At 42.8% G+C, this 12,221-nt stretch overlaps 1 protein-coding gene across 3 annotated transcripts in view; it reads left to right on the forward strand.

Moving 5' to 3' along the window:
- The window catches only part of LOC101168545 (potassium voltage-gated channel subfamily C member 1-like), a 60,760-nt gene that overhangs the window by 36,659 nt on the left and 11,880 nt on the right, over positions 1–12,221 (forward strand). For all 3 annotated transcript variants that reach the window (XM_023957818.1, XM_023957819.1, XM_023957820.1), the window contains exon 4: positions 2,501–2,713. In XM_023957818.1, coding sequence (XP_023813586.1) covers positions 2,501–2,713 — 213 coding nt within the window. The remainder of the gene's footprint in view (positions 1–2,500; positions 2,714–12,221) is intronic.

A 12,221-nucleotide genomic window follows, 5' to 3' on the forward strand; every position in this document is an offset into this window, starting at 1 on the left:
CAATTGCAATTGTGCATATACATTACCGAATAAACAACGTGAAACACACGTAAACTACGTAATTCTCAACTGACCAAAAGTTTTGAACAGCTCAAACCGAATTCACGTAAAGACGGACACTGGAGCCTACTGACGAACGACAAACGTAAGAATCAGTTATGAGTTACGTAAGTCACGCAAGTATCACGACAAAAAAAAAAGACATACGTGGACAATGTGTTACAACCAATGGCTTTGTTTTGTTCACAAGCATTAAGTTCCGGGTCCAGATTTGTTTAAGGCTGGGGTGTTTTGTCTCTAAAAGTCACCTTCAAAAGCAAACGTGGGCAGCTCTAGCTGTGATGTGGTTGTGGTGTCCAGCAGGTTTCATCCTGCCCTCCTGAATTTTCATAGCAGCTTTCTAGAGGGAGATCATTTTGGGGTTCATGGGACTTACTTGTGTTTTTATCCAGATTTGATTTATTACTGAGATGTAAAACTCTTAATCTGATGTAAAAGCTGCTTTTTTAAAGAGGGGGGGGGGTATCAGTAAGCTGATAAAAATAGGCCAATTTACCCTTTTTATCAAAAAAATAATAAAATGAAGCCAATAAAAATTCAATTGTAAAAAAAATCTAAAAGCAGAAGAAAGTGACATAATGGAGACACGGTATTTACCTCTGTGCTGAAGTGGGTTGAGCTTTATTTTGGAATAAGTGGTATGCTCTGTATTCCTTTAAATTGCACCTAAGTGCCCCCCCCCCCCGTGACAGTCTGTGGCAAAACCTAAAAAAAGCAACAGAAGGACGGCGTGCTGCAGAAACAGCCCCACTTTTTAACAGCCTAACCTGCTGTTAAAATCGTGTTTAGACTCAGAGCCTCTAAATTATTTCGATAAAATCCAGTTTAACAAATCCTTTTCCAGATTTTTCTAGGGATTTTTGTTTTGTTATTTTATTTCTTCTCTAAAAAAGAGTGCTACTTTGATTTCCTTATATAAAAGGTTTTTCATTTTACCTTATTTGAAGACAGTTAATAGATTTTCTCCCTGATTTCAAATCATTTTATAAACCCATATGCCGTAAAGCGATTGTTTGAGGATACATTTTGAATATGCTATATTTCTGGCTAATTATGTTATAGCCTCAGAAGTTAATAATCCCAGTTCTAAATATTATTCAGTGAAAGTAAAGATGCTGACTAAAGGTTTGATCTCCACGCTCAGCTGCTGTTTCTGACAGATTTCCAAGCTCTAAATAACTTGCTGATGTCCTCGTTCTTCTTAAAGTAGAGTACTTTAAAAATAGTTTGTAATTTATGATAGGATGAAAACAGAAGGGGGAAAAAAAGTTTAACTTCCTCTTGATTTACATTTACGTCATCAGCCTTTTTACGGCGCCCAAGGAGAGAAGGCGGCAGGATCGTCTCAGAGTCACAAATGTCCATTGCGATCCAGCTGAGAACTGCTGTCTTGCAGGTTCCCAACAAGCCCACATTGGGGTGGTGGGGGGTGAGGTGTGGCATTGACATGTCGGAGGCCAGAATTTGCTCCTGTGCTGTGAAAATCTGGGATTTGTTGATGGTTAAGGAGCATCAGCTCCAAATCTCTGCACTGAGATCGCCTCCAGTGATGAAAATCCTTGTTATTCCAGTGAGGAAGATGCTGCCCCGCACCATCACACTCCCTCCACCTATCTATTCAATTACATACCTAATTCAGTTACAGCTGACAGGACCCAAACTTATGGCCGAACAATGGCAGGACTTCATATTGTTATAAGAACTGTCAGGGGGAGGAATGGGTCGTCTTTGGTGTTGACTTTTATGAGCCGCCACTTTACGGCTTGTTTCTGTGGGATCACACCAAATACCCCGTCCCTCAGGTTTCTGTTCTTCCAAATGTGTCTCCAGTTCAAAGGGAAATTCAGCAATAGCTGGAAAAGGGACTTGCAGAACACAAAAGTTATTTCTTTTAGTGCCAAATCTGTATTGAAAAGACTTCCCTGCCCATCCTCTGCATCGGCAGCTTTCTAAATCTTTTTTTCCAACATTCTTTCACTCTCCAATTCTTTATTTTTTTGTAGTATTTTTGCAGTGTCACTGCTTTGTCGGGTCTAAAGCTGAGATCAAGAGTTAATTAAGTGAGAAATACTTGAGGACTAAAAGTCTGTCGCAAAAATCTATTTTTCTTCATAAATTGCATTTTCTTTTTTAAATCAGTGTAATTTGATCAAAAACCATTCAAGCCTTCAAGGGTTTGATCACATAAATTAGAAGAAAGAGGGAGGACGTCTGTTGGCCAAATAGAGCCATAACTGTCTCTTAGGACTGGTTTCAAAGGTTTAGAAAGACACAGAATGGTAAAGTCCACTGCTGTTCATGTTTTGTTCTTCTGTGTTAACGTGTTAACGGGATGTCCCACTAGAGAGTGGGCTTTATTTCCTCCCTGACTCCACCTCTCAGTAATGGCTCCATACTCTTTTTTTGTCACGCTACACCCACTCAAACGCCCTCTTGTCAGACTCCAAGCAGAACGGGGATGCAGCAGCAAGCGCAGCAGCTCTGGCCAACGAGGACTGCCCCACCATCGACCAGGTCCTGGGAGACGAGCGCAGCCCGGCCACCGGGGGCCTGGGCTCCAACACCAGCCGTGAGCGCTACCCTCACGACCGGGCCTGCTTCCTGCTGAGTGCAGGGGAGTTCCAGCGCACCACGGACGGGAATGTTCGCAAAGGTAGGACGGGGCAGGGGACGGGTGGCACCACACTCACAACCGGGAGCCTTTATCTGTTTGCTTGGTTGTGATGATAACAATGTGAGGTCATCAAAAACATCAAGAAAGTGCCTGAATCGGTCACCGGAAGAAAAAACGAAATCAATCAGAAACAATATTTTGTTCAATCTCACGTGAGAATGAACAAAATATTGAGAATTCTGCACTGAGGTGGATAAATAGGCTGTCATCCAAGTGTGCACTGTGCTGTTTGAGTCCTAAAAGACATTATCTCAGTCAATTAAGAGGAATTCTTTGGAAAACCCAGGGTTCATAAGTCTCCAGGCGCGGGTCTTTCATGTTGGTCTAGTCGTACATTGAGGCTTGGTGCTGCTCTTATCACCACGAATTAAGTTTGGAAAATTCTGCTTAACTTTCCATGATGTAGACAAACATTCTTTAATTCCTACTGTCACCTTAGGCTCCAAATAATCCTCAAACCCGGAAAGAGAAATCATCTGTTTCTGCGTAAAATCTCTTTGGGTTTTGTGGTTTTGCTCATTTGGACACATCTGTTAAAACCGTGTTCAGAGCAGGTTACACATCACAAACATCAGCAATCCAAAAACGGTCTCTTTGGCATTTGGCTTATGGCCCCAAGAAGTCATAAACCTCAGATTCAGTGAGAAACTAAGTTAAACAGCGTTTATATGTATATATTTTTAAGATGTCCTAATAGAAATGAGTTCAACTTCCAAGCTTTGCCCTAAAACATTTCTTTCGATAACCCCCAAGGTCCAAATGTCATTTAAGGTCACATTCAAACTGAACCAAGTTCGTTGGTTGTTTGATACAATTCTGCAGGAACAAAATTCATTAGCAGTCTGATTTAGTCTTTTTTTAATGAATGTGTAAGTTTCCATTTATTTCAGACACATGTATGAGTTATTCCATCATAAACAGAGATGACCCGGCCCTTAATTCCACCCCCACACCCGTTGGACCATTTCTAGTTGAACCGTTTTTGATCAGGACCTCAGCAGACACCTACAGGTTTCCCACAGCTCCATGACATCTTGACATCATCAATCTGAACTGAATGGCAGTGACCCCCACCCCCACACTCTTTAACATTAGATTTAACGTAAGATTTTAGGAGTTTTGCTCATTTCAAAGAAGCCAAAAGTCAAAACCTCATATGCATCCATAGTAACGTCAAGTCCTTTTCATGTCTGGAAATGTAGGTTATTTTATCATTTGAAACAACAAATTTTCATTTTCACTGATTCCTATTTACACCAAAAACAGTTCTGGGCGGTTAAAATAGTTTCAAACTGGATTAAAAGTCGGTTTTAGGCCACGCCTCCATCTATCCATTCCTCTTTGTTTTCATCAGTCTGAGAGGGAGAGGCGGGGCCAAGACTGACAGGTACAGGCATCTCTTCCATCCCACAGAGCCACAATCCCAGACTGGATCCATTTTTCAGGACTCTTTGCTTTCAGAAATGTAGAATGAATGGAAACAGACCAAATATTGACATATGTGAGACTGCAGAACAATCCTGTAGAATCAGGGGGGGTTCAGATTTTAAATAAAAGCTCCAGAAATTTAGCAGGATGCTATTAGAAGTGATAAAGATCGGGAAACGGAACACCTGCAGCAGCAACAGATGATGAAGAGCTGCCGACTGAGGTTCATGACATGTTTGAACTTAGCATCCTTCCTGTCCATCTAGAAAATGTAGAAAGTCTCTCATTTTATGACTTTATTTTTCAGCTTTCTGTTGATGTTTGTCAAAAACATCTCTCTTATATAAATTATAATATGTTTTTTTTATTCCCAGCTCTCAGTGTGTTTCCAAACCTCACTATGTAGAAGCTAAAGTCTTTTCATCCTTACTAGGATAAAAAGTGTCAACTTTAGCTTAGAATTAGGTTAAATTCGAACTAACTTCTTTCATTGTAGCATGTAGTCTTAGTCTTCTCTGTTCTGGCTTTTGTTTGTTAATCATTTTTAGAAAAATATGAAACATCATAAAATGATTTAGACAAATATTTTTTATAAAAATAATCTCTAACTCAGGTTTCAGTTTATTGGACAGGAAATACAATCCCACCATGGTTTGAGGATAAAGTAATGGGCAGTGTGTTGCTCTTCTGTACACTGATGTCTCTGACTGTGTGAACTTTAGTGTACAAATTCAGACCAGATCCAACCAGAACCAGATCTTTCTGCCCGTCTGGGTCACCTGAAGGCCGCGTGGCCGTGAAGAAAACAGCTCCTCTGCTCTGATGTGTGCTGCTTTTGTGTTACTGTCTCCCCAGGTTGTGTCTTGCTTTTGTTGGTGGGCTCTTGTCGGTCTGTGTTACACTGTCATCTTTTGTGTTTCTCTGTTTTGTGTTTTCTGTCTGTGTGTGTCTGTGTGCAGCTGTCTTCCCCTCCTCTTGCTCCTCTTCCTCTTCCTCCTTCTCCTCCTCACACCCGGTCTCTTCTCACTCTGGTACTTACAGATAGGGTAACGCTCCTCCAAGCCTGGGCAGTTACACTTTCTCAGTTTGGCTCACAAAACACACAAAGAGTTTCCAGGATGTTTTGGTCAAATCTGGTAAATAATTCGATTATTTAGGTGAAATGTGTAGCCATCTTAGATTACTAATTCACTTCACTGTGGCAGCTGACAACAGGACCAGGAGCAGGACTGGCACCAGCAGCATGTCCAGGACATTTTTATTGGGGGGAGGGGTAGGGGGTGGGCTTTGTAAGAGAAAGAACAATGCAGAAACTTTGCAAGCAAAACAAAAACAAACAACTGTTTATTATTAGTCCAACCACAATGTAATAAAACTGCTCAGCAGCCCAGCAGCTGGGATAGGCTCCAGTACCCCTATGACCCTATAATGGAGTAAGAGAGTTTAGAAAATGGATGGATTGAGGTTCAGGCCATAAATCGGGTTAAAAATGGACCCTGCAGACAGCTGCACTGTAGATGGGGCATTTCTTCTTCTGCAGCATTTTTCAGACCCACAAATGCAGTCAGGGGGCAGCAGTGGGGCAGTACTATCCTAGGCACTTTAACATTGGGAGTTGGGTCATCTAGACCAGTGTTTTTCAACCTTTTCTGAGCCACGGCACACTTTAACCTTAAAAAAATCCCGCGGCACACCAGCATCCAAAAATCTAAAAAAACAAGATGAAACTCATCGTCTGTATTGATCTACAGCCCCTCCCTCCACAATCTCACATGCATTTTTGAGATAATTGTTGCAGAAAAAGCTGGAAGCTGCAGCTGTTTTTTTCTAAAAGATGCAATAAAAGTTAAGTTAGAAGATTTAAAAACAGTTTGATGTGTGTTCGTTGGTTTCAAGACGTTTAACAACAGATCTCCTTGTGCGCTGTCACTCTCACAACCCAATGCATCATGGGAGATGTAGTGCAGAAAACGTCCGGAGATCGGTTTTCGGAGCTTCATTGTTTTGTTCACTTGTTCCACGGTCTGATACCGGATTCTGTGGAAAGATACACCGCTAAAGACGAGCTTTAGCTGGTATTTTTGTTAGAACTGGTCAGACTGATGACATGTGATTAAGCCCCCCAAGAATGATTGGTGGAGACAGTTAAAGGGGCGGGAATTTTCCAAAATACAGCCGAAGCTACAGCTGAATCGCGGTACTGTACCGTCATTCTTATCAAAATGTCTTTAATAAAATAAAATAAACGCAAAGAAAAAGTATTTTACAATCTTTTATATTCTTAACTCCTCAGTGTTTTATCAGGGCCTGTTTGGATGAACAGAGAGCTGATTTCCTGGAGATGGGAAATGTTTTTAGATCAGTTAATGAGGGGAATTTCCCACGGCACACTTGACCATCTCCTACGGCACACTAGCGTGCCGCGGCACACTGGTTGAAAAACACTGATCTAGACCCACTAGACAGTGCTCTTACATGAAATCTTTCCACCTTTATCCACCTTTGTCATGGTAGGGAGAACACGTCAATGTAAGGGTGGGGTCATCTAAGATAGCACAAGGGTTAAAAGCAAACATGTGAGTTAGTCACTTATTTACCAGTTTTTCCAGCCTGTGAAACTGATTAGATATAAAAAAATATTGAAAATATTTGATTCATAAATAAAAGGTCAAACAGGAAGACATTTTTTGAAACATGTGCCAGAGTGACAACAGCCTTTCAGCACTGGTCAGCCAGTGGTCGTCTGGTAACTCAGTTCGCTCGTCTGAACTGAGCTCACATGGGTTTGCACAGCCGTCAGAGACACGTGTCTGATTTGAGCAGCTGTTCCAGAACTTTAGTTCTGGATTTGCTCTGTGGGCTGCAGAGGAACACCCACTGTTGAGCTGTGAAACGGTCGGCCCAGTCACCAGAGAGTTCCACACTTCTGTCAACCCGTCAAACAGGACGGGGTACAGAGAAAGCAGCGCGGTGCACCTCAGCACCGCGGGACCAAGGAAGTCCGTTTGCTCCTGGCAACTGGGTCGACCAGAAAAATCTGGCTGCTTGATCAAATAGATGGCAGCAGGAGGCAAGTGGATAGATTAACAGAGAGTTAGAGAGACAGACGGATGGACAAAGAAAAAGGCATGGATGGAAAGACAATTGGACAGACAGATAGACAGACAGATGAACAAATAAACAGACACAGACGGACGGACAGACAGATGGACAAAGAAAAAAACAGATGGATGGACAGACAGGCAGATAAATGGACAGACAGACAGATGTCGAGATGTCAAGCAGATGGATGAAAAGACAGATGGACAGACAGACATATAGGCAAAGAACAGACAGATAGACGGACAGACAGATGGACAAAGAAAAATACATGGATGGAAAGACATTAGGACAGACAGAAAAAGACAGATGGATGGACAGACAGGGATAGAAATGTACAGAAAGGCAGATGGACAACTGACAGGTGGGCAAAAACAGACAGATGGATGAAAGACAGTTGGACAGACAGAAAGACAGATTTAGGGATAGACAGATGGCCAAACAAATAGACAGAGGGATGAAAAGATAGTTGGACAGAAAAACAGATGAACAGACAGACAAATCGATGGACAGACAGAAAGACAAGTGGACAGACAGACTAATGGACAACCAGAAAGATGGACGGAGAGACGGTTGGACAGACAAACAAATGTTATCAGAGCACTGATGCGCATGCAGGTAAGTGGAACCAGGTGTTGCGCAGACTCGGAGTGGTGGCAGTGTTTGCTGTGATGTGATGCTCGGCTTCAAACAAACTCAAAAAACTGCAGGACAACCCCCCCCCCCCCCCCCCCCCCCGCCCCATTAAAAAAAACTGTGCTTCATTTACCTTTTCTCTCTGACTAACTCAGAGGATAAATGGAGCACTGCCACTCGTCTCTAGGCTTTTAGAGCGCAGACGGGCCTCTGAACGCTCCTCTTTCTTTCCTTCTTGCCCCCCCCCCCCTTCCCTCCTCCCACCACACCACTGGCATTAGGACAGGCTGTGCTGGAAGAGATTCATTACAGCAAATCATGTCAGAGCCTTTATGGCGACAGAACATGCAGGGGGCAGGGAGGAAGAAACGCATCCACAGGATGGCAGTGCTACATAAACCCGTCTATCTATCTATCTATCTATCTATCTATCTATCTATCTATCTATCTATCTATCTATCTATCTATCTATCTATCTATCTATCTATCTATCTATCTATCTATCTATCTATCTATCTATCTATCTATCTATCTATCTATCTATCTATCTATCTATCTATCTATCTATCTATCTCAGTTTCTTTTACTTAAATAAAACATATTGGGCTGCATTTCAAAAAGACCCCCCCCCCACACACCCCTCCAGCCAAATTTCCACCTGCGATGCACAAAAGAAAACAACAAGTTCAGCTGTTTTGTTGAGAAAAGTCCTGCAGATGAACACCTGAACGCGTTATTGCTGTAAGGCAGAAAAACCTCTTAGCTGTCACCATTTAAAGAACTTGACCCCAAAATGTCAGGCGCGGGGGGGCACAGGAAAGTGGGACACACCTTAACAGACTTGGGGGGATGACTGTCCCATAAGGGGAACAATCATAGGATGTTACAGATGTAAGGACCACCATGCCTTCCTAATGAACACCCCCTCATATGTAAATGTGCTTTGCGTTCAGCCACCCTAAAGAGGAAACTTAATTCTGCCACTTGTTTTCAGGATCTTATCCGTTCAGTCGTGGCACAAAACTCCTGGCCATAGGTGAGGACAGGAACATTGGTTGACCAGGAAACCGACGGCTCAGCCACAAAAAATGTTCCAAACATAATTTTATTCACCTGGTTTACCAGGTCACCAGAAGCAGGTCAAAGTCGTTCCCCTAAACTTAAATGTTGTGGTTCCATCCAAACCTTGTCATGCTTTGGATGCAGCAGTCACCCCCACCTCCCCACCCTGCTCCTCTGACACACCTAGCATTGACGTTCTCAGGTCATTCTTCTCCATGAACCTCCAGACTCATCGACCGTCATGTGGTTTATGCACGACAACGACATGACGAGGTCCAGACCGATAAAACTTTCTGCTTTCCTAATTTTTTCCTCATTTCATGACCTGCCCCCCTCCCCCTCCTCTCCTCTCCTCCTGTTTTCTAACACTGGTGTATCCATCCCACCTTCAGGCTGTCCTCCTCAGTCCCTCCCCCTGCGTTGTGTTACTAAAGTCTGACGAGTATCAGGTATGTACAAAACCTGCTAAAAAGGCTGCACTCTGCCTCCTGCTTCTGCTTCCAAGAGATGAGATACAGTCAGAAGTGTTCAAGGCCGGAGAGTCTCCTGGGCTGCAGAGCTCCCTCCACGGCTGACAGAGAAACTGCAGAAACAGCTTCGGTTAGGAGCTGAGAGGCTTCAAAGTAACCTACATGCTAGCTTAGCGTCAGATCTGCTGAAGCTGAAGGGATCGGCATGCAGCAGTGCTCCTCTTCTGGCCCAGGCTGAACGCTACACCAGGCTAATGCATGAGAGACGCTTCATGTTGGAAATAATTGAAACTTCTCAGTGCCCAATTTTAACTGCACCCTTTAGTACACACACCCTTTTACCCCACAACAATGTACACGCATACACACAAATACACATGCAAGGAAGGTTGGACCACTGATCTTCTGTCCCCTACCGTGGGCTGCCTGGAGCGTGGGGCGGGTCCCACCACCACCCAGGAGTTCTGAGCATCCCCCCAACCCCAGGCACACTCCTGGGTGGTGATGGGCTGCTCGTCTGGAACTTGGGGTGCTCTCCCGGGGCAGGGCCTGGCATTGGGCCCTCCTGTGCCTCCCTGCTTACTGGCAACCAGCGCCCCGTGGCGGTCCTGCTGGCCCAGGCCTGGGTGGCAGATGTTCACTATCTGCTGCCGTGGGGGTGTTGGGGATTCCTGGCTGCCGCTGCTGAGGGGGTCTTGGTGTGGGGATGACTGGGTACTCTCCCTCTTTCTCTTTACATTCCATCATCCACCTCAGAAGAACCGAAACCCCAGCACAAGTGGTGTCTCACCTTTGTACAAATAGTTTGCGGGACTGAATGAAATGTTTAATTTATTCATTTCACCCACACACATTCACACCTAGAGACAATTTAGAGTCACCAATTAACCTATGAAGCATGTTTTTGGATGGTTGAAGGAAGCCGGAGTCCCCGGAGAAAACCCCCTGATATTCATCCTAGCACTAAAGAACCAAAATTAAAAAATCCCCTCATGAGGGGACCGGGCTGACTTAATTCATTTAGGCCAAACTAGAAATTCAGAAAGTCAAATTATGAGCAAAAAAGTGTCACGAAATATGTCTCCTTTCTATAACTCCAAACATGGAAAAAAAAACAACCTCAAATGTCAGATAACGACATCCAAACAATATATTTTTAATTACTAAAAATAAAAAAAATCATGTTGACATTCACTATATTAGCTGACAAATTCAAAACCCTAAAAAAAAACCTTCTAATTCCCCTCATCAAAGTACAAACCTTAGATGAAAGCAAACAAACATGATTTCATGGTTTCACGGGCACTTCAGGCTCTCCATACATGTCTGTTTTATTTCTGAGGCTACTGCTGGGCCCGTTAAGATGACAACAATCAACCAAGCTGTCTTCTCTTTGACATTTCCTGATAAAAATGTCTATTTCAGATCAAAAACCTGCTGAAAGCTCCACCGGTTCTGTCTTTTAATGCTCTAACTTCACCACTGATGCTCAGCGCTGCATCCACTTTGCCCGTTTGCTGTTCACTGAATCTATTCTGACACTTTTGTCTTTTTTTTCTAAATGGAGCTATAAATTTGCGGTGAAAACAGCAAATTAGGAGGAAAGTTTTAACCTAAAATAGTATTATACAAAACATCACATCACACCAAAGAAACTATCAAAAACATGTTTTGTTTTTTTCCTGATTTCTGTTTCCAGAAAAGTGTCAAAAATCTCACATTTTATATCAACATACAATCGTTGACAAAGCTAAGCTGGATCTTTTTACAATAATTATTTTTCAAAACTGATGGGGTCCACTTTTAGACAAGACAAAAATGCGTATTAAAAATAATACATAGAATTTACTAATTCAAATAACATTTAGGTAATGAAAATGGAATAATTTTTTAGACAGACATATTTTTTCTTACTTTTAGGAGAGACGGGGCAAAGCTTATTGTGCTATTTGCATTTTTGCAGGAATTTGGCATGTTTTTTCCTACTAGGCTGGTTTCAACTACAAATATCTTAACATGTTTACACAGAAAAAGAAATATATATATATATATATTTTAATCATATGTAGGACTTTAAAAAGATAAGAGGCCAGAGCTTTGTGAGATACAGAAGGTAGCAACAACTGGGGATTATTCTACCTTATATAGATCTATTTTCAAATATCTATTTCTATAGATATCAAAATAAATAGGTGTTTTGTGAGGTTCTATCTAGACTGTATCACTGAAATGATCGCAGAGTTTTAGTTCTGATAGAACTTCTTTATTTTTGGGCTGAATTCCTTTTGATAGAACCTTAAAAAACACTATTTCCGACAAAGGTCGACAGCATCACACACTAGAAGCACACGCCACTCCGACAAACCCGGAGCCTCCATCCGTCTGTTCGTTTGGACGGGGTAGTGTTTGACAGAAGCTGAGCTCACAGGTTCCTCCTCAACCTCAGTCGGTCTGTCTGCGTTCTCTTTGTTTGTGGGGGGGCCTCTGTTGGCTTCACGTCAGTAAGTTTTCAAACACGGACGCTGTCTGGGTGTCTGCTCCTGAGAGAGTGAGCAGCAGCCACGGTCGCCATGATGACGCCCGCTCTGACTCTAAGGATGAGGATGTACAGGAAAAAAAAAAGATGCTGCTGGACGTACTCAGATAAAAAAAAGACCCCTCCCTCGTCGTTCTCGGGGCTGCAGAGCTGCACCTCTGTGTCATTGAGGGATAAAATGATGACAAAGAGCTGATGAACATAACCCAGGTTCCTATTTTGTCCTGTCTTTGTCTTTTTTTTGTCTTCCATCTGT

This window comes from Oryzias latipes, chromosome 8 (assembly GCF_002234675.1).
Source record: "Oryzias latipes chromosome 8, ASM223467v1".
Classification (NCBI taxonomy): domain Eukaryota; kingdom Metazoa; phylum Chordata; class Actinopteri; order Beloniformes; family Adrianichthyidae; genus Oryzias; species Oryzias latipes.